The sequence below is a fragment of the Mustela putorius genome, unplaced genomic scaffold, assembly GCF_011764305.1.
Source record: "Mustela putorius furo isolate JIRA1106 unplaced genomic scaffold, ASM1176430v1.1 tig00537291_pilon_pilon_pilon, whole genome shotgun sequence".
Taxonomy (NCBI): Eukaryota; Metazoa; Chordata; class Mammalia; order Carnivora; family Mustelidae; genus Mustela; species Mustela putorius.
The window spans coordinates 973,191-1,000,275 of record NW_025422429.1 but is presented as its reverse complement, the minus strand read 5'-3'; the positions used below and the strand labels follow the sequence as shown (position 1 = coordinate 1,000,275).

Sequence of the window (27,085 nt, the reverse complement as noted above, 5' to 3'; positions counted from 1 at the left end):
TGTTTCATTTTAGCTCATTTCAACATGTTGAAAGCATTCAAGAGGGGATCTGAGAGGGCCACGAGGTAGGGCCAGGAGTTAGAGTTCTGAAATTTGCCCTGGTCTGCAGCCTGTCAAGGCCGGAGATGTTTAGCTCCATTCCTGCTGCTCCCACACCAAGCATGGCCACAAATCTACATTAATACTAATAACATTGTGCCTCCCCAGAGAGTTTGCTAAGTTCTGTTTGAAGTGATTCTGAAAGTCAGAAGCCATGTGCGTTTCCCAACAGGTCCTCACCCCTGTCACTGGGCCGTTAGGGTCAGGAACAGTGGAGTCTTGCCTCAAAGGGGGAATAATCTGGGCACCTGGGAGGCTCAGTGGGTTAAGCATCTGCCTTCAGCTCAGGTCATGATCCCAGGGTCCTGGGATCCAGCCTCGCATCGGGCTCCCTGCTCAGCCGGGAGTCTACTTGTCCCTTTCCCTGTGCTCTGCTTGTACTGTCTCTGTCTCTCTCTCAAATAAATAAAGTCTTTAAAAAAGGAGGAGGGGCAGGGGAGCCAGAATAACCCATAATCTTCCCACGTCTTCCAACAATCAGAGTGCTTCCTCTCACTCCATGTTGCTGTAACTGGCATGAATTCCCCATTCCAGTGGAACAGATCTGAGGGTTCGGACAAATGCAAATAATAGCTTTGTTTTTGAAAGGGTTGCAGAATGAGTCCAGACTCAGAGAATGGAAACTACTGCCTCTGCTAGGTAGGACTTCACTGTCTCCCTGCTTCTTGTCCCGGAGAGCTTCAGTCATTCCTGGGGCCTCTAGGGGTACAGAACGCAGAGTGAAACAGAAACCCTGCTTGTGTGCCTCCACTAGTGTTTGGGGAAGGTGTGGAGCTAAATTGTTGTCATTCTCCTCTGGCCTCTGCTTCTACTTTGTTTTTTGTTTTAAAGATTTTATTTATTTATTTATTTATTTTAGAGAGGGAGAGAGTAAGAACAGGGGGAGGAGCAGAGGGAGAGTGGGAAGCAGGCTCCCTACTGAACAAGGAACCTGATGTGGGGCTCGATCCCAAGACCCTGAAATCATGACCTGAGCCAAAGTCAAGAGTGGGACGCTCGGCCGACCGAACTCCCTAGGAGCACCTGCTTCTGTTTTGCTTTAACTCGAGGTGAACTGGTCTGTGGTTCAGCATCCACAAGGGTCACTGCCTCCCTTGGACGTAAGTGTCAGTTTCCCCTGATGCTCTGCTAGTTCCAGGTCCTGCTGGCCTCGGGAGCCGGGAGTCAGGGTGGCCTCATCCTCACCATTTAGCTCACAGTCAGTCACCCTTTTCACACCACCTGGTTGACATCAGTGATTTTCCAGACTTCGCTTCGTCTGACTCCCAACAGAAATGGTTTGGTGTTGAGGAGGTAGATTTTGCTTCTATGCCCGGTTCTGTCCATTAGGATCCCGAGTCCGTCCGACTTCCCCATTTCACGCCAGGCTTGGAAAAGATAGCTGAACCCTCCCGACAGTAGCTGCCACTCCAAGGAAACATAAAGGATTCAGTCATACTGGTTATTTGGCACTCCACAGACCACTATTTCCCAATCTGCAAGCACATCAGGGCATTTGGTGCGTCAGGAAGACGCCCTGGGAGGCGCCACGGCCCGGGGTTTCCTCATTGCCATGGGCTTCCGGTCTCTGCTCTCTCTAGCTGCTAACTGTCACTGCAACTACATCTTGTTCTTCAACCTGTTACAGCCAGAAGTTTAGAGGTTCTTAGTGCGGAGTCTTCTGGAGCAGAGAACGCTCATTGAGCTAGGTAAGGTCAAGATCTATCACAACTGGGAGGCGGGTTGGGGTGATGGTCAGATCCAAGGGCGCTGCTGGGAGGCTGCCTGCCTTCTCCACCCAGTTCTGGCACCTGTGGGCTCTGTGACCTGGGCAGATCTGAAATCTCCCTAAGCCTTGGGGTATTTTTTATCCATAAGGGGAGGATGATAGGACCCACTTGATGGAGTTTCTTTGAGATTTAAATAACACACCCTAGGCATTTAGAAACGTTCTCTGCACAAGCTTTAGCACTCAGTAGATATTAGCTGTTGCTAGTTTTAACAATGTTTTAAATAATATAACATTTGCAGATATAAAATCGTCTTCAATCAGACAGCAAATGCATGGGAAGCTATTTAAAATCTTCAGAAGTAAAGCTCTAAATTTCTAGAAGTCGGTCATTAATTTGTTACAGCTCTCTGATGTTACTTTCTGGCTCATTCTCAGATTAGGAAAAATAGTGAAAGGACTGACCTGTTTCTTGCTTTGTAGGTCATTTAATCCTTCCTGTAAACCCTGTAGGGTAGGTTACATTATTATTCTAATTTCACCCACAAGGAAACCAAGAGACAAAGCTGCAAAATAACTTGCCCAAGGTCAGAAATCTTGTCCGCGGTGAGGCTGGACCTAAAAGTCAGGTCACAGTGGGGGTGGGGAGGGTGTCATAGGAGGGTCAGTCTGGACTGCCATGAGGTTGGTCTGCCTTGGAAGAGGTTATTTTAAGCCCTGCCAAGGAAGAGATCGCACATTTAAATGTGCAACCTTCCCCTTTGGGTGTCCACAAGAGAAATAATCCCATCCCTGGAAGCCCATCTTCCTCCTCTCTGCTCACTGTTCTTGTTTGTTTTGTGGGAAGCCGGTTAGAGTAGAGGATAACACCCCTTTTCCCTTTGCTGTGGCTTGGACACCTGTCCTCTGAGTATCCTGGCAATTTGCAGGTGAGCAAAGACTTAACATAATTGAAAACCTTTGATTAAAGGACAACCAAAACAATAAGTCTTGGTGCTTGATGAAATGTCTTGCAAGAAATGGATTGGGTCAAAGCACTTTCTATGCGAAGAATGGATTCCCATGCTCAGAATTAGCTCACTGTGTTTGCTCCCTTCCACAGTTTCTCAGTGTCCCTAGGATGTCCGTCCAGTTTGCAGTAGGGCACTATTTTCATTTCTTAAGCAACGTTGGTGTATAAAATTAATCTGTGATTATTAAATGTCTTACGTCAGGCATTCCCACGATGTGGCTGGTTTTAACAACAACCTGTTGTTTGATCTGTGGAACTTTAAATGCTGATAGATTCTTTAATTTGGAAAATGAAGCGAATCCTGAAGTGTGGATGAATATTGTAAGTCATGCCAAGTCCCAAAGGACATCACATAAGGCAGATGCATGGTCTTATGAGAGCAAAAAGTCTCAAATAAGGGAACAGATAAAACATAGGTGATATTTAAGGTTTCTCTGAGAGTCAAGCTAGGGAGAACTTCTCTTTTGGCTGAGTAAATAACACTTTCCAGTAATGTAAAGCAAAAAAGAATTTATAGGCAACCTCCTTGTTTGAATTTATATTTTAAAAATATTAAAAATTTCTATTCTAAGCCCCTTGGATATTATATATGACCGCCTTCTCCCCAACCAAAAGGGGTCTCGAGAATTAGCTGGCTGGAGAATATAGTTCTGTCAGAAAGATGGGTCAATACCTAATGCCATCTCTACCCAACTACCCACCCCCAAATTTGCCAATAGCAGACATTTTTAAATATTCTGCTAATTTTTTAAAATCAAGACTTTACATAATAAATCGATTTTGCAGTTACCTGGGGCTACAGATTTCAGATAATTCATCCCAATAAGGACAGACAAGATGCTTTGTTCTAGTTCCTTCCAAAACACTTTGGAGAAGATGTAGAGCTAATGTCTGTGTTTTCACGGGGCAGAGTGAGATCATCACCTATAATGGCTACCCCAGTGAAGAGTATGACGTCACCACTCAGGACGGGTACATCCTCAGTGTCAACAGAATTCCCCATGGACGAAGAGGTGCCCGGAGCCCAGGTACGAGATGCGTCTATCATGCGAAGGCGACGGCATATCACTACACCTTAGGACTGGCTTTCCACTGAGAGAATGACTGGTTTATCAAACTTGGCTCAATTCTTAGATTAGTCTTTAAACAGTTAAAGGGAGTCTCCTTCTTTTCCAATTTTCTGAAGACAGCCAAGAACCTAAAAATATGACGGGCAAGACAGATCTTGTTGACAGCAAACAGGCTCGCTTGCTGGGGGTGTGAATGCAAAGGCGGGACCAACATTTCTTTCATTCGTGACTCATTTCTCATGTGAAAAATTGCTGCATCCCAGGAAAGGGATTTCTTCACTCGCAAAGAGGTTGGCTGGGTTGCATGAAGTCTCTCCTGCCCCCTTTAGAATCAATAGGCCCCCTTCGGCAGGACTAAAAAATCAAATTAGATGACCCTGACATTTCTGAAACTTTTTCCAGGAAGGAAAATTGGAACATTCTTCCTTTATTTTGATCCGAGGGACACAAGTTTTGTGGGAGGAAGGAGCATGGTGTTGATGTGGCCTAAATTCTAGCATGAAGAGCCAGCCACGCAAAAGCAGAGGAAATTACTCTTTAAGTAGGGACAAGTCACTGCAAAGCTCAGGATGAGTGAGGAACAGAGAAGAAGGAGCAGAGTATCTGGGAAGACAGGAGGGCAAATCCTGTACCCCATCACTGCGCTGTCCGTCCTGCCATTCGTATTCAGAGGCGGCTGAAATGGCCCTGTTTGACTTCTGTCCTCCAAGAAAGAAAGGCATAATTCTAGAGATTCAGAATGAACATTGAGAGTGGGACAAAGGCGAGGGTAAGAGACAAATGGCAGAAGTCAAAGTTGACTCTGTGATCACTAACAAATCAGTTTCTTGGACAAGTTCCCCTTCAGAATGTACTTAACCAAATATTGTTCATCCCGTATCCGAAATTCAGATCAACAGGCCATCCTGAGTCTTCCAGTTAATCTTCGCTTTCTTTCTTTCTTTCTTCTTTTTTTTTTTCTTCTTTTCTAAATCTGGCAACACCAGGCTTGGAGGGAGGGGGCTGGGAACCATAAAAGGAGGGCATTTTTCTCCTTTCCAAGGAGGAAGAATTTGGGAAGGTTTGGAGTTAAGAACCATGGGTTAAGTGTATTATTCTAAAAACTTTACATTAATTTATATTGGAGAAACCTCTCAGCATTCCTAAGAGGTCAGTACTATGAATAGTTATCATTTTACAGGTGATGAACCTGAGCAGGCTGTGTAACAGGCTCAAAGTCACACACACATAGCGAGTGATGGAATCAGGACTCAAACCCAGCCAGCTCCAGAGCCTATACTCTTAACGCGCTATATTATGCTGCCTTTTGAAACCTTCTGCACTGGTTCAGCCTCATCTCCCTGAATACCCTCTCCCTCAAGAATTTGACAGTCATCAGAGGGATGTTAAGCTGACTCTATTATATTTGGGGTTTTCAAATGCTCTCTGGTGGGCAGAGGCTGGGGATTTGGCTAGAAGCTTGGAGAGGAAATCAGTCACTGTCCATTTATGCTCCCATCCTCCTCCTCCCTGGAAGAGGCAAGGGATTCCATCAGACATGATCATTTTCCTGTCTTTGCCAATCAGACCCCAGAGATATGCAAATGTGAATTCCTAGAGCTGGGAGCACAGTTTACAAGCACCCACTGCGGTGTGAAACAGAACTGGGCTTGCGTCCTGGCTCTGCATCTTGTTAATTAGGTGGCCCCTTGGGAAAGGTACTTCACTACCTTAAAGCTCAGTTTCTGCAGCTGTAAAATGAGGATCCTTAAAGTAGTCGCTACTCGGTAGAGGTATCATGAGGCCATAACAAGCTCCTGCATGTTCATCCGTCAGCACAGCACCAGGTGTAATAAACATGCTTGAGAAACTTACACGTGACTCTCCTCCTCTACACCAATGACAAGGGGAAAGGTGAATGCTGGTTTTGGGTTTTGCTTCTTCTGTTGTGGGGTGTGTATGTGGGAGGGGTTTCTATCATGTTCCTGAGATGTTCTTTTTATCATAAATTATTTTCTCTCCCCTCTCTCTCTTCTCCCTTCCTCCTTCCAGGACCCCGGCCAGTCGTGTATTTGCAACATGCCTTATTTGCAGACAATGCCTCTTGGTTGGAGAATTATGCCAATGGCAGCCTTGGGTTCCTTCTAGCAGATGCAGGTTATGATGTCTGGATGGGAAACAGTCGGGGGAACACTTGGTCAAGAAGGCACAGAACATTGTCCATCACTGAAGAAAAATTCTGGGCCTTTAGGTAAGCCTCATCTAAGAAAAATCATGTGGAAAGTTGGAGACAATTTCTTTGAATATAATAGTGTGGGTGATATTAATAATAATTCATAACACTGGAAGGCACATAGTTCCTTGTAGTTTCTACTAATATCTCAAAGCAAAGAAACAGCAGGAAGTTAGATTTCCACTGATTGGCCCACAAGTTAGCTACATCATTTTAACGAGATGGTTTTTTAACATCCAGTTCTATCCAATACTATACAATATAAATATGTCCCAAGGGACAGCTCAGGGAATTCCTGTGACCAAGGAACACACTCATTCAATCAATGTTTGCTGAGTCTCTCCTGTATGTACAGTTATAGGCTCTGAGCACTCAAGAGTGAGAAAAGTGCCTGTCTTCATGAAACGTCTATTCATTCTAGTGCTGCTAATCCAGGTCTTTTCTCTTGGACAGAGATGGTGTGTGCTGGTACTGTATTTTATTTAGAGAAATTCTGGTTGTAACTGTAGTAGATACCATTTTCAAGAGAACCCCAATATGAGGTCTTTAAAACCTTGCTGATGGGCCATAGAGAACAATGTCCTCATAAGCTACCTCCGTCTTTCACTGAAAGTATTTCTGCTGTCACCAGAGGACAGGCTGATTCTTGTAAGATATTTCCCTGTGCAAGGCTAAGCTCCCTGTTGGTTTGCAAGCCTGCTGCTAGAACAGAGTGTGCATTCCTCCCATGCTAATGAAATATTCAGCACCCGCTGGCAGGTGGGGAATCAGGAAGGGTAGAATAAATTGTTAGGGTCAGAGCCTTTGGGCAGGAACAAACATCAGGAAATATTTTGCGTCACTGCCCCTTGGCAGGGAGCTTGGAACTTGTTTGCTGTAAGACATCACAAGAATTTTCTTATACTTGGGAGTGTCAGCCTACAGATTTCCTTACGTGTCCTTTTGATAAGCAAGCCTTGAGCCCATAGGCTACCTGGAACCACTGAGTATTTTGAAGGTCTTTTTGTTCTCCTGCGTGAATGCCAGCTGAACTGGTGCTGTGGCATTTTGGTAGATACGGAACATGTCTCTGATATGGGAAGAAACATCAACAGCAGGTGCACCTGAGTCATGCCTTGCCTGTCATCCAGTCCCTTGAGCAGGTCATGAAGGTCATTTCACAGATGAGCAAACTGAAGCTCAGAGCATTTAAGTAATGTATCAAGAGTTTCAGCCAGAGTCATGATCCGCCTCCAGGTCTGCTTCCAAAGCTGAGTGTTCTATAGCCTGAAGGTCTGGAAGGGCCCTGTGGCTGTTTGAAGAAGAGGCAGGCCGAGCAGGAGAAGGGGGAGTGGATGGGAGGAGGAAGGGGAGGACTGGCCTTCAGACCGCACACACAAGGCTTGAAATCAGTCCTGCTATTAGACAGTAACACACAGAAATGCAGCAAATGGAAGCCACACTAGCCCACATGTAATTGGATAAAGAATGAAGTGCTCACCAGCATTCTGGGCATGAAAAATAGGTGAGCGGGTGCTCTGAGTGTTCAACTTGGTGGCAAGTACTTACAAGCCCCTGTTTCATTTTGCAGTTTTGATGAAATGGCCAAATACGATCTCCCAGCAATAGTAGATTTAATTGTAAATAAAACCGGTCAGGAGAAGCTGTATTTCATCGGGCACTCACTTGGCACTACAATAGGTATGTTTACAAATGTCAGTATTTTACAAGGGTCAGGGCCTCACAGGTGTTCACCTTTCTTGAATTTCAGAAACTGCATGTTGGGCAAATCTTTCCTCCATTTCTGGATACAACAGCACTTTTGTAATGGTGATAGAATTTCCATGTGCCCCAAATTTGCAAAGAGTAAGTTTCTAGGTCCCCTCTGCATGAAACTAGTAACGCCTAATGACATGAAATATCCCTGAAGTATGTGTCGATCATACCTTCCTCACAACCCATTTGGGATTTTAAAAAATAGTAAAAGGGTGAGGTTATACTGACATTTAAATGAATTGAAAATAATACAATCACTTTTTTTTAAAAGATTTTATTCATTTACCTGACAGAGATCACAAGTAAGCAGAGAGGCAGAAGGGGGGTGGGCAGGCTCCCTCCTGAGCAGAGAGCCCAATGTGGGGCTCAGTCCCAGAACCCTGGGATCATGACCTGAGCTGAAGGCTGAGGCTTTAACCCACTGAGCCACCCAGGCGCCCCCGATCACTTTTTTTTTTTTAAGATTTTATTTACTTATTTGAGAGATAGAACACATGAGAAGGGGCAGGGACAGAGGGAGAGGGAGAAACAGACTCCCCACTGAGCAGGAAGCCCAATGTAAGGCTTAATCCCCAGACTCCAGGATCAGGACTTTAGCCAAAGCAGACATTTAACCAACTGAGGCACTCAGGCGTCACTCTGGTCACTTTTTTTCTTTTAGTTGATACACAAAAGCATACATCAACTGGGTTTATCTATTTAACATGCAATTTAGTATTTATGAACTAGCAATTTAATGCAAGTACTATGTAGAAAATGTTTAGAAGTCCAAGACCTTTCTCTTTGAAAATGTACTTCCTAATGATTTCCTAGATCTTTTCAGAAGAAATAAAAAATCCAGCTCCAAATAAAAATTTAGAGGAATTCATTATATGAATATTGTGAATTTGTTAGTGATCTTCCACTAAAACTTCCAATTTTAAGGACACAGATTCAAATTAGGTCCATATGAACACCCCCTCCCACCCCCAGTGAGGGTGTCTGGGCGTGTGGAGGAACCAGATGGAGACAGAATGGCTTGAATAGGGTCTAGAAAGTGGGCAGGATGTAGATGTGCTCTTACATCTGATCTGCAAAGAAAACAAAATATCTGATCAGCATTTCTCTGCCTTGTATGTAGGGCATGAATTTTTCAGTGGACATCCTCTGCATTTGGGGCAGAGCAATTTTTGTTATGTGGGAAGGACCCACTCTTCACAATACATTTGGCAACCCAGGCTCCGACTCACACTGCTGGTCAGTGTGAGCACGGAACAACTCACCTCCACACACTTCCAGAGATCTTCTACAGGAAGTGTTAGACCAGTATACGAGTTTCAGTCTTTGTATCAATTGCTCGGCCAATTAATACAAAGTCAGCTCTTTTTCTGGCCAAGATGGTTTCAGTGTTTCAACAAGACTTTCAGGGAGGAAAAAAAAAAAAAAAAAAAGCAAGCTTGAGCGCACACACACATGCTTACACACAGTGGGGGGCCCAGAAAGGCATCTCAGGGAACCAAAATACACAGATAGATCACATCCTTGCCCATGCAGGGCTGCTCTCCACCCTTATCTTCATGGGGCTTGAAATGCTTGCTATGCTGTTGCTGACAAGTCAGAGCGGATAGAGATGGCTGGTCCTTATCAGGACCACAGGGGACTGAGAGAAATCAGGGAACATTCTAGAGGTCAGTCAGCACCCAGTAAAGCACTGGAAGGGATGACATCTCTTTGCACTGTGAGAAAAAAGCAACTGCGGGATCACTGGATAATACCACATCAAGAACTGATGCATTCCCCTCCTGTGAACAGACTATTTACTTCTGGAAGCTCTGTGACTCACCCTGGAATCTCAGGGTTGGGGTAAAATGACAGCATTGCCAGCACTTAGCCCACACTGGGGGGTGAAGCTGTCCCCGGGCTCACACAGCTTATCCCTCACTCTCCCCAGAGAAGTCGAATTGTCTAGAATACAAGAAAAATGGACACAAGAGCAGACAGGACTAAGGGCATATTATCTTCACAGAATAACTCAGAAGAGTTTCTCAGTTCACCCGTGGGATTATTGCAACAGAAGGAAAAAGTGTCAAAGCAGAATTCCACTTTTGCTAGTAGAAACGTTGCCTCAGTATTTTCTAATTTTTACAAGATTGTCTTGTCTCCTGTTCTCTTAGGGTTTGTAGCCTTTTCCACCATGCCTGAACTGGCACAAAGAATCAAAATGAATTTTGCCTTGGGTCCTGTGGTCTCATTCAAATATCCCACGGGCATTTTTACCAGTTTTTTTCTACTTCCAAATTCCATAATCAAGGTAGGCTCCTCATTTTTGCCAAAATGTCTCTGAGGGTCCCATTTTGGATCGTAGACCCTTACTATTTTAAAGTCTATTATGAAGCAATAGTGGGAAAGTAGGAAATTTACATGAAATCTGTAGAAACCAGACTCTGTGACCATGTGCTGTGTGTGTGTGTGTGTGTGTGTACCCATGTACATGTCTACGATTCCCATATATAACTTACTATACTCAGTCATGAACAGATCTGAGTATATGTCAGAATTTCTATCTGAAGTGAGCACAGTGTAGCTGAAAGTCCACTCAAGTTTTCTTGTTCCGTTCTTATTCCACTGGGCAGTCAGTAAATTCACAATGCCCAAGTGAAAGACATTTTTCAAGTTCCCTATAATCCCTGACATTTCTGACTTTAATATTACATGAGCCTGAATACTACAACCCCTTCCTGTAACGGAGTTTGCTTTAATTTACCAAGGCTACGATTCCAAAATCTAAATGTCTAACAGCTCAATTATTTGTTCAGAATTTATTGGTTATTTTCCAAAGTTGAAGATGTAGTTTGGTTGCCAATTGTGAATTTGGGACTTTATCCATCAAAAGTATTTTATATATATATATTTTTTCTGTTTGCTTTTTCTTTCTCTAAAAAGGACATTGCTGTGATAAACATAGTATTTTGGCAAAATTGCCCCTTCGATTTAGGGTGTCAGCTAAAATGGATTTGGGCCAAAATGAAATCAAGTAGACTGATAAGGGTTTCACAGTAATTCACATGTAAAATGAGGCCCTGGCTTAAGGTGAAGGGGTGAGAATGGAAAAAAATATATATTTGTGGGCAAACACAAGGATGAATTTCCATAGAACCTAATGATTTGTTGCATAGTTTATTGTGTTGTTTACTATAAGCTCAGGTGATGCAAGTTCCCTTTTGTGGGGTTGATGGTTCTGTTGCCAAAATGTGACTAACATCAGTTAGTTTGGGATGTTTTCTACATTTGGGTAGAGTTCAGCAGACAAAATAGTTACATTACATTGGGAGGCGGATACATCTGTCTCTACATCATTTTTATAATATATGGCTTTGTGGGCATAGGTAGGTCTGAGGCTTATGTCAGTTTCCTATAACTGACTGTCAGATTTCTTGCCCCTTTCAGTGCCATCCCCTGATCCCTCCCACCGCTTCATGTCTGTGGCCAGAAACTCCAGTCCTTCCAACTGGGCGCCCCGCACCCAAGCTTACTCTCTCAAACCCTACACGTTTTAACTGTGCTGCATCCTGTGATTTCAAGTATTTTCTGTCCAGTGGTCCCCTTCCCTCAGTACGAACGCCATGGTATACTTTCCAGTCCAAGAGCTGGCTCCACTGGGACACTGCTAAAAAGACAGTGTGCCCATAGGTAGTAGGGAAAAATCCTGCTTTTCCTTCCTAGTCAAGGCAATGTCTAGCCTTAAGGAGAAAATGTTCTGCCTCTCTTGCCAGTTAATGAGAAATGAGAAACAGAGGCAGTCACTGATTGGACGGGATAGGGGAGCTCCACCACGGAGAAGTGAATTTGGAGTTGAAGAGCCTGAATGCAATCTCTTTTTAAATGATATTTGTTGATCTTCCCTGGATAGAGATGGATTCACAAGTAGTTCCTTTCCCAAGTGACTTAGTCTCCTTAGCAGAAACACCAAATACAAATGGAAATGGATCTCTAAGAATCCTTATTCCTGGGATGAAGGGAATGTCAAGAAGCCAGAAATCTGTTCTTGAAAGGATAATTATTGTTTATTTTTACAGGGTATTTTTGGTACCAAAGGTGTATTTCTAAAGACAGGAAAGGAACCCGCCCTCAAAATCTGCAACAATAAAATATTATGGGTGATATGTAGTGAATTTTTGTCCTTATGGGCTGGATACGACAAGAAAAATATGAATATGGTATGTACAATGATTATGGGGCCATTTGATGCTTTAAGAGGTTCCAGCTTTTTTTAGACTCACTTTGGTGGATCTATCACGCTGCATAAACTAATGTGGTTTTCTAAACTGTAAAGGCAGAGATTTGCTATGCCTAGATTGAGTATTCAATGGTGCATGATTATGAAAACTGGGGGGAAGAGTAGGCAGGTTCATCCTTCCATCCACGGTCATATTAGGAAAACAGATGTCCATCATGAGTAGGAGTTTTGCCCATTCCCTATCAGCCACCATACTATAGTCAATGTGATTTTAGAAATGATACCCTGCATTAAAAAAAAAAAAAATCACAGAAAAGAAGAGAAGTCCATATAAGCGTAGAACTTATTTCCTCTGTGCCTTCCTTTGTTGGGTGACTTTGGCCTCGGTTAAAACTCCCCACTTAACTTGGAAAGCACAAGACAAAATGGAACAGAGATAGAACTCTTGTCCCTCAAAAGATGAGCAAGGCTGTTTCATCAACTCTTCGTTTCCTGTTATGGAGAATTCAAGGAGGAGGCGTGTATATCTGCAGGCTACTGTGGTTGGATGGCTAGCTCTGTCACATTGCATATGACGGCCAGCGAGGCTGATACAGTGAAGCCAGTCCCCAAATGACCCTTCTCGCCAGCCATCCTACTCCTATTCAAGAGGCGAACTTGAGCCAAACCAAAATAGGAGAAGGACCATTGTTCAAAGTCTTCTTATTCAACAATAAATATTTTCAATAGATTACTTTCCTTCTGCAGAGTTCTAAGACATAGGATTCCCATTACTAGTATATCTCTATAATTTTTATCTCTATAATGCTTACAAAGACCAAAGCACAGTGCATCTGAAGTGATTATATTTAGTTTTTCTTCTGCAATATTTTATGTTAGCCTCAAAAAAGCCTGGCACAGTATGATTTTTAGTATGTTCATTTAATAGGTGAAAATACAGAAACCCACAAGTTGACCAAAGTCACAAAGCTTATAATTAACAGGGTTAAGTTCCGATGCCCAGGTGGTGGGACGTGCGGATCAGGGACCATGCACACCCACGCGCATGCGCACAGCACCCCTCCACGCCCCGAAACCCCGCTCGCAAATTACCCTGGAGCTGGTGCAGGATTGCGCTGAAGCAACCCATGCTTTTACTCACAGTCAGGTGCCTGACCTGAGCTCTTCCTTACCTAGGTGATTCAGCCTCTTCATTTCCCAAACCCCGTCTGGGTTTGCTACTCTTAGAACACTCATTCTCTGCTTCTGGGAGGTATTGTTCCTTTCCCTGAGTGATTTCTGGCATACTATGTTTTCTTTCCCTCCAGAGTCGAATGGATGTGTATATGTCACATGCTCCCACTGGATCATCAATGCAGAACATCCTGCATATAAAACAGGTAGTGTCTTTGCCATGGAAGGACTCTCCGATCTTATTTCAGCACATCTGAAAGGAGAGAGTTAGCAGGTCTACCCCCTAGAAGTTTTGAAACTGGCTTCTACTTTGTCTCCATCACCGTCTCTGGTTTGATTTCCCCAGATTGTAAGGAAAAGGGCAAGTTATGGTACAGACCAAGTAGGTGACAAAAATGAGCCAAGTCTTAGATGGGAGCTTGGGAAACAGACCCTGAGCTGAAGCAGGAGGTAACTGGGGAAAGCCTCATGGGATCGAACTTTCCTGGAGAGAGCTACCCGAGCTTTGACTGCCCCCTGAGGAGTCCTGATTTTCCCTTCGCTGTCCCTTCAAACCAAGGGCAGTCATTGCTTCCCTTTCTGCTGGCCTTGTGCTTCTAAAAGCACAAATGTATGAAATGTAAAATGTATTTCTATCCTTCTAATGACCCAGGAGTCTTATTTTCTTCCCAGGGCACAGTGGTTTTCTAAGATTTACTGTTAACAATTGTGATTCTTACTCTGATGGTTTTTTCCAAAAAACATGTATTTCAGCTTTACAGATCTGATGAATTCAGAGCTTATGACTGGGGAAGTGAAGCAGAGAACATGCATCACTACAATCAGGTGAGCTGTTTGGAATGGCCCCAGAAGGGTGGCTTTGAGACATTATAATAAGAAATTATTGGAGGGTGAAAAGAATCTAACCTGATGATTGGTGGCATTCCCATTGACAGAGCTTTTTAAAAAGTGACTAATTTAAATATGTGTTCATTGCAGAACATCTAAAAATAAATAGGATAGAAATAAAAGAGGCATGTCCGAAGGAATTAAAATAATGTATAATCCCTCCACCCACAGAACACAAGATGTATTAATATTTTACTGCATTTATCCTAGTCTTCTCAGTGTCGCTGCTTTCACACAAGTTTTAATCTTGCTTTTTCATGTATGGTTACACAAGACCTAGCCAGTGCCACGGAGGTGGTTTTTAACATATATTTCGTTGACTGTATAATAATGAAAATTGTTTTTTAAAAATCTATAGAAGTGTACAGGGAAAATGAATACCCAGTTCTTGATATCAACAGAAAAAAATATAGGATCCCACATGAAAATTAAAAGAATATTATCCACCCATGATGAGTTGAGCTATTAGCCACATTTTGTTTTTGTTGTTTATTAAAAGATCTCATTTATTTCCTTGACAGAGAGAGAGAGAGAACACAAACAGGGGAACCAGTAGGCAGAGAGAGAAAGAGAAGCAGGGTCTCTGCAGAGCAGGGGGACCCTGATGTGGGACTCGATCCCACTGACCCTGGGATCATGACCTAATCCAAAGGCAGTTGCTTAACCAACCAAGTCACTCAGACACCCTTTAGCCTCTTTTTTCCATCTGATATTTCACACTAGAATTTGTAGACTCATTTAGGCCTTCTGTTCCTGTGATAAATCCTGTTGCCACCATTTCTTTTCTCAAATTCAAGAGCTGGGCTTCTTTATATGAACCAAACACATTAAATTAAATTTTCCCAATGTTTTCCCAGACTGATGTATTGAAGGCAATTTATGAGTGCAAATATGGACCAATTACGTTGTTTCTAAGCATCAAAACAGTCAATCAGACCAGCCAATTTCTCCATTAGTGAATGGATTGAATTGTGGGACAAATGATTCTACTAGCCCTAAGGACAACTAAGAGAGCTATGTACATTTTTATTATTTTTTAAGCTTGATTAAGGTTTAATTTACATACAATGAAATTCACAAATTTTCCAATTCAGTGAGTTTTGGCAAACACACTTATTTGGGTAACCATGCCATAATTTAGATATAGAAGTTACCACTACCCCCAGATGTTTTCCCCTGCCCCTCAGACTGTATATATTCACAGATGCATATATTTGCAAATGCTTAGAATAAGTCCAGGGAAAAAAGAAAAACAGAAAAACAAAAACAAAACAAAATTAAAAAAAAAAAAAAACAGCCACAACAAATGTGAAAAGAATTACCTTCAGAGAGGGAAGAAAGGCAGACTGAACGGGGAGAATGTGAAGGAATTAAGGAGACTCTCAATTTGGATTTGACATAATTCTTTTTTCTTCCATTATTTTTTAAAAAGATTTTTATTTATTTATTTGACAGACAGAGATCACAAGTAAGCAGAGAGGCAGACAGAGAGAGAGAGGGGGAAGCAGGCTCCCCGCTGAGCAGAGAGCCCGATGATGCGATGATGCGGGGGGCCTCGATCCCAGGACAGAGGGATTTTAAGGCAGAGGCTTTAACTCACTGAGCCACCCAGGTGCCGCTCTTCCATTATTTTTAATGAGCGTATTATATTTATAAATTGTTTCCATTTACAAGAAAATAAAATAAAAATGTCACCCATACACTTAAGACCATTGTTAGTCAAGCTCTTTCTTTTTCAGCTTTATTGAGGCAAAATTGACAAATAAAATGTTAAGACCGAAGGATACAACGTACTGACTTAAGTGTGTGGGAGGGTCAGTGTCCTTAGAATTTCTCCATGGTTCGCTGGCTCCATCTGAGTCCAGGATGATCCTGTTTGCTTTGAGTATGATTTTAGGCCACTTGAAGTTAATTTTTATTCTATTCTAGCCTCATTACTTTGCCGTCTTCTTAAGTTCCCAGGCCAATCTTTGAGCCTGTCGCATTTTATCGAGAATAAGGAGACTCACCAGTGTAAGCTCCACGAGGGTAGAGATTTCCTTCTGTTTTGTTCACCAGATGTTTTCTCACCTGGGAGAGGCCCTGGCACTTCCTGGGCCCTTAACACCTACTTGTTGCATGAATGAAATTTCTTAAAGTCCCTCTTATGCATCCCAAAATGTCGCTGTCCCCTTCTCTTCTCCCTTCCTCTTTCAGAAAATGAAGACCCACTTATTTCCCAAGTTTATGGGCCTGTGCCCTTGGCCCCATCTCTTCTTATCTCCTCTTCCTCCTGGTTCCCATTACACTCTTTTTTTTTTTTTTAAGATTTTATTAATTTATTTGACAGACAGAGATCACAAGTAGGCAGAAAGGCAGGCACAGAGAGGTGGGTAAGCAGGCTCCCTGCTGAGCAGAGAGCCCAATGTGGGGCTCCATCCCAGGACCCTGAGATCATGACCTGAGCCAAAGGCAAAGGCTTAACCCACCGAGCCACCCAGGCGCCCCTCCCATTACACTCTTAAATTAATTGCTGTTCTTTATGAAAAACAAACAAAAAAGCCTTCCATCAACCTACGGAGTCTATCACTCATCATTCCAACCCTCTCATTTTAATCAACATTTTTTTTGTTAATATTTGAAAGGGCTGAGTTTCTCCATTTCTTCCCCTCTTCCACTCACTCCTGAACCCCAGAGCTGGAGTTTGGGTCTTCATTTTTCTATTACAGCTACTGTATCTAAAGTCACTTGTGCCTTTTGACTGCCACATCCAGTGGCCTGCTCCAATGCATGTTCTGTGAGCTCCCACGGCACCTTTGCCATTCACTCCCCCAACCCAGACTTCCATAATGCGCTGATCTTGAGTTTTGCCTTCTCTTTCTGATTATTTCCCTCATCCTCCCGTCGCCTCTGGCTGCTTTCTATCGCCCCCATTCACAAATGATCAGCCTTCTTCCTCTCTCCCTTTCTCCATTGGAGAATGTAGTCCTAACCTATAGCTTCAATTATCCCTTCTCTGGACCATCCCTGCTGCATGTCTAGATTGTTCCAGAATCTACCTCCAGCCTATTCCTTCCTCAAGGCATCTCAGACCAATGGCCCTTACAGTTACCCTCAGACAGAACTCTGAGAAATGACCCTGCCTCATCCTCCCAAACTTCTGAAAGATGTCAAAATACCTTAGCCTGGCCCTTGACTATCTGTCTCCGATGTTCTATCCTCCTGCATTCTCTCACACAGTTTCGTCCCGGGGTTCTCTGGACAGCTTGCCATTCTGACCGTGGTGTACGTGTTCTTGCTACCTGCTAGGAAGCCCTCTCACCCTTATCCTTATGTGACAGAATCCAACTGTCCTTCCAGAGTCATTTCAGATGATTCCTCTTCCTCAGAAGCTCCCAACCAGAAGCTGTGTCTTCTTCAACTTCACTGCCATTGTATTTGGGGAGTGTTTAGTGGCATTTGACATACCCTACTTTGTAGGCAAATGTCTGTTGACCTATCTTGCGTCCTTCCTTCACACTCCTTGAATATACGGACCATTGCAGGCTTCCCTCGGTGCCTGACAGAGCTGCACTTGTAGTCAATACTGAGCCCAGTAGCTGAACCCAGCTGTTGCTGTGAGGAGATTTCTCTCACAAAGGCTCTTTCTTTCTCTTCCGTAGAGCCGTCCCCCGCTCTATGACTTGACTGCCATGAAGGTGCCTACTGCTATGTGGGCTGGTGGCCATGACGTCCTTGTGACATTCCGGGATGTGGCCAGGGTAATCCCCCAAATCAGGAATCTCCAGTACTTCGACCTCTTGCCTGACTGGAACCACTTCGATTTCATCTGGGGCCTGGACGCTCCCCAGAAAGTGTATAGTAAAATCATAGCCTTGATGAAGTCATACTCCTGATGGCAAGGATTTCCTTCTTGGTTAAAAGTTGCCTGCCAGCCCAGGGGAGGCTTTGGGAAAGAGACTGGTCAGCAGGGAGGCCTCCTCTGGCGTCCTTCAACTCATTTGCTGTTGCTAAGGGTTTCCCTTACCCGACATCCCCGCTAGGAGTTATTTCAACTGTGCTGCTCATTGGCTTAAAAATTCTCCCACCTTCCCCCCTCAGTCAGGGGAGGCCCCATTTTTCACTTGTGCGAAATATGCCCTTGGGAGAGTAGTTCAAAGAGGCCTTTTTCTTTCCTCATTAAAGTCAATTTCTTAAAAGGAGAGACTTTGCAAAGGCAGCCATTTGGGAATATATTTTGGGGGGCGGTGATCTTATGACTTACTTGAAATCACCACTAGGGCCAGAGACATGATGGCCCTCTGTAAACAGGCCATGAAAATAAGCTCTGGTCCACATCCAGTAGGAAAGAGAACATCACACTGGAAAAGACTAACAAAATGGAAGTATTCCCACGAAGGACTAGGTAGGATATGCTGAATTACTGCTTGTTCTGAAGTTACAACACATAAGAAATAAATCTCTCACGTCTTGCCCTAAAGCTAAGTTAAACTGATCACCAGCAGTGTCTTCATGGTCAAAGTGGGATTTATACTATGGCTTATACCCAAATGACATTTAAAGCAGCTTCCAGAAAGCCTATGGTGGGGAGGGGGGGGTAGCGCTAGGAATATTCCAAGTCTTGCTCTATTTCATTCTCTAAATGATGCAGATGTTGATTCTAGGATTTAGTACAGAGTTCCAAGAGCAGCATGAAGTTTTGTGTCCGTTTCTGGATTCCTGAGCAGTGGAAACTTGGAAAAGTTCTTTACCCTCTGTGAAGATGTCACTAACGGAAAACTGTTTACATCCCTCAAGGAATGTACATACCTCCCACAGTTAATTTTTAAAAAGTAATGTATGTTAGCCCCCCAATATTTGCATGTCGGATCAGGGTCTTTTGGATGTCAAATACCACATAATTATTCTTTAATAAATAATTCATACCTCATCATTTATAACCTTAATTTTAATGTCTTTCAAAAGAATAATAATTTTAATACACTGGGGAAGCCATTTGAAGTGCAAATCCATCCATATTTATATAACTTTTATTTACCAAGATTAGACTATCCAAGTTTATCAGTTTTAAGTGAGTTTTATGGAACTCTTCTGAAGAATGAAATGTAGTTTTCTTTTTTATTTTTTATTTATTTTATTTTATTTTATTTTTTTAAAGATTTTATTTATTTATTTGTCAGAGATAGAGCGCGAGCGAAAGCGAGCACAGGCAGACAGAGTGGAAGACAGAGTCAGAGGGAGAAGCAGGCTCCCCGTGGAGCAAGGAGCCCGATGCGGGACTCGATCCCAGGACGCTGGGATCATGACCTGAGCCGAAGGCAGCTGCTTAACCAACTGAGCCACCCAGGCGTCCCTCTTTTTTATTTTTTTAATTTAAATTCAAGTAGCCAACATATAGTATATCATCAGTTTAAGATGTAGTGTTCAATAATTTATCAGTTGCGTATAACACCCAGTGAAAATGTGGTTTTATACAAACAATACAGTCTTTCAAAGTCACATTTAACCAAATTAACCAAAATGCATTAAATAATATAACAACTATAACAAATAGAAGAGTCATAAGTAAGTCTGAGAACAAACATCTAACTCTTAGTAAGCTTACAGTTCAACAGGAAGGAGGGGAAAGATGTAACCGTAATAGATGAGCCTATTTGTTAGGACTATTTAAGAGGCATTGGGCATCAGTTAAGATACCTACAAGAGAGAAAAGAGGTATTGGTTCCTATAGGAATCTAGTTAAGTGGAGGTCAGTTGAGAGAGCTCCTAAGAAGATTTATCTAATTCGGCTGTTGCTATAGTAACACTATGGGGCCAACAGTCGTGAGGAGCCCACTGGTTCCCAACAGTGAACATTCCTTTTTCGTGCTCACAGCCCTGCAGTGAGACTGAGGCGGCTCTGCCTTGCACTGGGATCACCAGGACCCCGCTCAACCCTGTGGGTCAGGTCCTGGTCTGCTGCACATGCCAGTTCATTCTGGAACGAGCAGCTAACGGGACTCTTTTCTTCCCAGGGTAGATCCCCAAAGCAGGAGAGGACTAGCTAAATCACAGCAGCGTGTTTACAACTCTGCTGGCCGCCCCACTGCTCCCATACTTTTCCCTGCCTCCAATCACACAGCCAAGCCTGTCCCCAGTGGGGTGGGGTAGTCAGCCTCGCCTACGGGGGAAGGAGGCTCAAACTACAGGACAAAGAATGTGTACCCAGAATGCTGTGATATGGGAGTGCAGAAATGGGAAAGAATCCGTCTCCCCCTTCAAAGACAACTCCTTCTTACAGTGTTTTTGAGGACTTTCTATGGATTGTAGTGAACATTTTCAAATAGATTCATAGAACTCATTGGTTTTTTGTCACCTAAATGTACCATACTATACCTACTTCTTCACATTTGACTCCCCCTTCAAAGACAACTCCTTCTTACAGTGTTTTTGAGGACTTTCTATGGATTGTAGTGAACATTTTCAAATAGATTCATAGAACTCATTGGTTTTTTGTCACCTAAATGTACCATACTATACCTACTTCTTCACATTTGACTCCCCCTTCAAAGACAACTCCTTCTTACAGTGTTTTTGAGGACTTTCTATGGATTGTAGTGAACATTTTCAAATAGATTCATAGAACTCATTGGTTTTTTGTCACCTAAATGTACCATACTATACCTACTTCTTCACATTTGACTTTGATCACTTAATACATCTTGGAGGCCTTTCTCTGTCAGTTCACTTGGAACGTTATTATCGACTACATGGAAATTCATAATCAACAGAGATTCAGATGGATTAGGATCTTTTGTAATAACACACATTGCTGTAAAGAATATCATAAAGGCGGGGCGCCTGGGTGGCTCAGTTGGTTAAGCATCTGCTGTGGGTTCAGGTCCAGGACCAAGTCCCACATCAGGCTCCCTGCTCAGCCAGCTTTTCCCCCTCGGCGGCTTCCCCTTCTCATGTATGCTCTCTCCTTCGGACAAATTAAAAAAGTCTTTTTAAAAATTTTTCAATCTATACCTTTGCAATGTGTGCACTTTCTCTGTTTTGTGCATTGCATTTCAAGAAAAAATGTGTTTTAAATACCCTAAACTTTTCTGCTTTAAATCAACAAGCTATGAAGTACAGAAGGAAAGAACACTTTTTACCAATACCACTACTTTTTTTAGCTTTTTTGCTCTGCATATGGTAGCAAATACATTGACTATTATAGGTCTGAATAATAGTTGATTTTTTTGCTAGGAGTTTTATAAGAAATCCCTCATTTAAAACTTAAAAGCCTATGGGATAGAACTATGGTCACATGAGACACAGAGAATAATGAGATATAAAAGCCAACTTTTCCTCAGATTGCACAAGTGAAGAAGTCATGATTTTAATCCCAGATATCTAATAGTATGTATCTATATAAATGTGCCCAAATGGTATATAAATGTCATTGTGACACCATAGAGCAAATCATGTTTGTACTACCCTAGACCACAATTACTTGGAAAATTAAGGCAAGAGATGAGAAAATGCCTTGGGGTTTTGGGGGATAAGGAGGTTGTTGTATTTTTTATAAACTCTAACCATAAAAATGAGATGAGAAAACAGAACTGCTCTATGACCCAGCAATCCTACTTTGGGGTATATATCCAAAGGAATGAAAATCACTGTCTCAAGAAGATATATGTACTTCCATGTTCATTGTCAAATTATTCACAACAGGGGTGTCTGGGTGGCTCAGTAGGTTAAGCCTCTGGCTTCGGCTTGGGTCATGATCTCAGGGTCCTAGAATCAAACCCCGCATGGGGCTCTCTGCTCAGCAAGGAGCCTGCTTCCCCCTCTCTCTCTGCCTGCCTCTCTGCCTACTTGTGATCTCTCTCTCTGTCAAGTAAATAAATAAAATCTTTTTAAAAAATGTATTCACAACAGCCAAAATATAGAAACAAACTACGGGGCCATTGGCAGATAAATGAATGAATGATACACACACACACACACACAGAGTAAAATAATACTCAGCCATAAAGAAGGAAATCCTGCCATTTACGACAACACAGATGGACCTTGAGGGCATTATGTTCAGTGAGAAAAGTTAGAGAAAGAAAAGCATTGCATCATCTCAATTATTTTCATAAGAAACAGAGTAGAATGGTGGTTGCAGGGTGGGGGGTTTGGTGCGGGGGAAATGAAGAGATGTGGCAAAGGGCACAAACTTTTAGCTCAGATGGCAAGTTCTAGGGCTCTATTCCAGCATGGTGACTATAGTTAACAATCTTGTATTGTGTGTTTAAAGGTTGCTATGAGAGCTTTAGTGTTCTCACCATAACAACAAAAGAGTAATTGTGTGAGATGAAGGATGTGCTCATCTTGTTTGTGGTAAACATTTCACAATACCTAAGTGTATCAAATCATCACATTGTGTATCTTAAACTTACACAATGTTTTATGTCAGTTAGATCTCAATAGGCTGCATAAAAAATTTTGGATGAGTAGAAAATAGCTAGTCAGGTCAATTATAACACATTTTTCATCACTTTGTCTGAAATACCAGAATCACTTCCAAGGAAGCATAGAATCTAGCAATCCACTGATGCTGAACTTGGTTATAGACTTTGTAATATAAAGTTATCACAAATTTGACAATGTTTCTCCTTTTTTTTTCTTACCTTTACATTTACACAAAGCAGGAAACTCACAACCCCATAACAGACTCACTGAGGAACTGTACTTTCTCAAGCCTGAATATCCCATTAATATTTTGTATAGAACAAGGAAAATAATAACATTAATTTCTAGTACAACTCTATGCCACATATAAAGTGTTTGGTGAATTTCTTTGAGGAGGTATAATTAGTTTCAGAGAGGTGAAACTGGACTAAAATAATGGCTTTTCAAGACTCATTAATCCAAGAGCAAGGAAGTTATCTGACCACCCAGGGCCTTCGTCAGATCTGACCACTTCCCCGTAGTACTTCTATGCAAAGCTCATCCACACCTTCCAAGGTCTGGCTCAAACACCACCATTTCTGAAAAGATTTCCTTGAACCGCACGCCCCCAAATTAATACTTCTTCTAAATCACTTTTTATCATCTCCTGAATTATCTCTTTAGTCTATCTCCCTAACCAATGTAGCTTGAAAAAAGGAGCTAGGTGTTTCTTAAAATCTTAAAAATATTTTAACTTTTTAAAATCTTTATTTTGAAATAATATAGATGGCTGTGAAATTGCAAAAATAGTACAGAAAGGTCCCACATACTTTTCATTGTTTCCCCCAAAGATAATACCTTACATGACTATAGCGTGCTCTCAAAACCATGAAGTTGACCTTGGTATAATCCACAGACCTTATTCAGACCTTGCTATGCCCTCCCGTGTGTGCATGTGTGTGTGTGAGATTGGTGTTATCACGGGGTGTAGATTGTGTAAGACAACCACAATTAAGATACAGAATGGCCCATCACCACAAAAATTTCCCTCCAGCTTTCCCAGCATAGTTAACAACCACGCCCACCCCTCCCCAGCTCTCCTTGAACTTAATCTGCACAACCTCTAATCTGCTCTACATCTCAGTAACTTTGTGTAAACGGAATCTTGCGATATGTGACCTTTTGATAATGGCTTGTTTCGCTCGCTTGAGAGCCATCCAAACTGTTAACTGTTAAAGTGTATCGCATTTGCTCCTTTTTAATGCTGAGAAATATCCAGGGTGTGGCCCCACTATAGTTTAACTATTTACCCACTGAGCCGGTACTTCTCACTCTGAGGAATTTCTGGGTTGTTTCCAAGTTTGGGGCTTTACCATTTAACTTTCCAGTACTTAGCAAGGTGACTTGATCGCAGAAAACACTCAACTTGGGTTCGTCAATTTGAATTAATTGCTAGTCCCACCCAACGCTGAATTCTGTGCAGACACTTGCAGTACGTATGGCCCTGAGGGGAAATGTTTCTCCGCATTTCCACTGACTTCACTCTTATCTTCATCTGATACCGAGAGATTGCAAAATCTCCGTGTGGTTCTCATTCCATTTTAGAAGTTAAGAAGTGCTTTGGGGGGGCGCCTGGGTGGCTCAGTGGGTTAAGCCGCTGCCTTCAGCTCAGGTCATGATCTCAGGGTCCTGGGATCGAGTCCCACATCCGGCTCTCTGCTCAGCAGGGGGCCTGCTTCCCTTCCTCTCTCTCTGTGATCTCTTCCCTTCCTCTCTCCTACTGTGATCTCTCTCTGTCAAATAAATAAATAAAATCTTTTAAAAAAAAAGAAGAAGTGCTTTGGGGTCCAGTGAAAACAGATTCCTGGTACTCACACCTTGGTGGTTATGAAATACTCCCCCAGCCAGTACCACGATGTGAGAGGGGCTCTGATCTCAACATCTCCATCGGCATCGCCGCAGCCCCACACAGACAGTCCCAATGAAAAGAAACATGACAATAATATTGTGCCATCATTAACACTTGCGGTGAAGTATAAAGGCACCAATACTTTGCTTTTCAGTAACTCCTCAGTAACTCAGTAACTCCTACCTTTGTTTGCCACTGAAAAATTTTCTTGATTGAAACCTAGTTGACATAATTCTACATCAGTGTCAGGTATCAACATAGTAACTTGATAGCCTAGCCTTATGCTTATGCCTCATGCTATGCTCACAAGCGTAGCTCCCATCTGTTACCATCTAGGGGTATTGTAGGCCCTCTGTTCCCCGAGCTGTGTCTCTTATTCCCAGGACCTGTTCATTCCATCACGAGAAGCCCGTGTCTCCCACTCTGCTTCACGCCCTTTGCCCATCTTCTCACCCCTCCCCTCTGACAACCTCTTGGCTTGTACTCTGTATTTACAGGTCTGTTTCTGTTTCTGCTTATTTGTTAGTTTTTGTTGCTTTGTTTTTATCATTTTTAATCTGTGTGCAAATTGCTTCCTTAACCAAACCTGTCAACTGAGCCAGGGGAAAAAGTTAACTTTTTTGGAATACTATGTGCCCTTCAGTTTCATCAAAATAAGCATTTTAAGTGCTTACTTGGGCAGCACATACACTAGAGTTGGAACAGTAGAAGATTAGCATGACCCCTTGCGGGGAGAATGCCTCACGAATTCATGAATGGTTCCATATTTTTTAAAAATGATAAACACTAGCAAATGACCTCCTTGCCCTGACACCATACCCCTCCCCAAAGAAAGATCTCTGGAAACTGCTATAGGTAAAAACACCTGGTCCTGGACTCTATCAAAACACCTCATTAGCCATGTAGGGCAACGAAGCTCCAAACACAGAAGACAGAGGCCAAAAAATCAGGACTGGAATGGAAGAAAGGAAAAACTGTTAACTACCTATGCAGTGAGATTTGCCACAGGGATATATGGAAACTACATAGGTTTCAATATTCTAGTAAGATAATATGATTTATATTACTAAAAAGTACACGAATATGATAGAAAATTAGAAAAATGCAAATATTATAAACATTGTTTAATATCGTGGGTTCTTTAAATGGAATTTTAGGCATTGGTGTACTACATACCCTTATTTCCAACAGTTTAAGGTTTCAAAAGGCAAATATAGTTAGAAGTTCTAGTTGCAAAAAACAAACAAACAAAAAACTGCTTAGCTCTTTTCATATTGAAAAAAACTTAGTTATTCTAAGTAATCAAAGATCTGATAAAGACAATGTGAAGTATAGGAAGTATTTAAAAAGACGCAGAATATTTGCTTCTGAGGCAGATTACATAAAAGGTAAACAAAAACCATTTTATCATCTTTTATTAAGAGAAGACCAATAATCTAAGACGTGATTTTAACAGAGAGAAAATTAAAGTCTGGCTTTGTATCGCCTATCACTGAGACAATCTGGCAAGTGGTCGGTACTCAGGAGATGCTCGTGGTACTGGGGTTGCCAGAAGGGAAAAAATGATCAAGTTCCCACCCCAATATCTTCTTGGGAAAATCCCTGGTAAAGTCCCTGAGGGAAAACTGTCTTCACCATAAAAAGTTCCTTGACCCTTCCATTGCCATCTCCTCCATCCTAACCCTCTCCCCTCTACCTCCAAGCTGAAAGGATTGGACTATTTGAACTCTAAAGCACCTTCTGGTTCCTTTTCCTACAGACCTAGCTCTTTCTGTCTAAATTGTCCTCATCTGTCATCAGCCACCAGACAGAGAACCACATGAGCACAGGAACTAACCTTCAGCGCTCAGCAAGACTTGCAAGGAGATTTGACCATAGCCCATGCCCAATAAACCATACCCCATTGCTGATTTGCATTCTTTCTGAATGAAGAAGAAGGTCTATCTCCCAATCTTGTTGACCCATCCTCCATAGAGAATGTAGGGAACATATTGTCAAAGACGCAGAATGGAAATTGGGTTTGTTTTTTTTAAGATATTTATTTTTAAGTAATCCTCACACTGAAGGTGGGGCTCGAACTCACAACCCTGAGATCAAGAGTTGTGGGCTCCGCGGTCTAATCCAGCCAGAAGCCCAGAAGCAGAAAGGAAGTTACATCACATTCCTCAAGGGAGGCCTCGTACAAAGCTAAGCAAAGAGCAGAGTCATCCCTGAATGTCCAAACTCTTCCCTAATTTTAAGTAGAGTGGTGTTCTACCCAAGGCAATACTCCTCAAGCTTTTGTCATTCCCATTTCTCATTCACAATGTTTGCTATATCCGCATGCCATCCATAATACTGCTTATTCAGAAGTCTCAGAATCAATTCTTGTAATTTTTTTTAAAAAAGAAACTTCCTACTGGCGTGCCTGGGTGGCTCAGTCAGTTAAGTGTCTGCTTCAGTTCAGGTCATGATCCCGGGGTCCTGGGATGGAGTCCCACATGGGGCTCCCTGCTCAGCAGGAAGCCTGCTTCTCCGTCTCCCACTGCCCCTGCTTGTGCTCTCTCTCTGTCTCTCAAATAAATAAATAAAATCAAAAGAAAGAAAGAAAGTAAGAAACTTCCTGCAGCTACTATAAATGGAAGGAGAGGTATAATTTGCCAAAACTTGAAAATCACC

At 42.4% G+C, this 27,085-nt stretch overlaps 1 protein-coding gene and 1 non-coding gene across 2 annotated transcripts; both read left to right on the top strand.

The window, feature by feature from the left end:
- Positions 1-1,186: 1,186 nt before the first annotated feature.
- On the top strand, positions 1,187-19,125 carry LIPN (lipase family member N). The gene is made up of 10 exons (XM_004780778.3): positions 1,187-1,787; positions 3,022-3,140; positions 3,730-3,847; positions 5,921-6,119; positions 7,672-7,781; positions 10,010-10,146; positions 11,912-12,052; positions 13,380-13,451; positions 13,999-14,070; positions 17,775-19,125. The coding sequence occupies exons 2-10, from the start codon at positions 3,033-3,035 to the stop codon at positions 18,006-18,008; spliced, it is 1,191 nt and encodes a 396-aa protein (XP_004780835.1). The 5' UTR covers positions 1,187-1,787; positions 3,022-3,032; the 3' UTR covers positions 18,009-19,125.
- A 5,968-nt stretch (positions 19,126-25,093) lies between these two features.
- LOC123390216 lies at positions 25,094-25,198 on the top strand. Its single transcript, XR_006604877.1, has one exon. It is a non-coding gene; the product is annotated as a U6 spliceosomal RNA (small nuclear RNA).
- Positions 25,199-27,085: the final 1,887 nt, after the last annotated feature.

Bases quoted from the DNA above. Each gene is read 5' to 3' on its own strand.
- LIPN (XM_004780778.3), top strand. From the start codon at position 3,033: ATGTGGCTGGTTTTAACAACAACCTGTTGTTTGATCTGTGGAACTTTA. The intron at 10,147-11,911 runs GTAGGCTCCTCA...TTATTTTTACAG, and splicing joins TTCCAAATTCCATAATCAAG to GGTATTTTTGGTACCAAAGG. The intron at 14,071-17,774 runs GTGAGCTGTTTG...TCTCTTCCGTAG, and splicing joins ACATGCATCACTACAATCAG to AGCCGTCCCCCGCTCTATGA.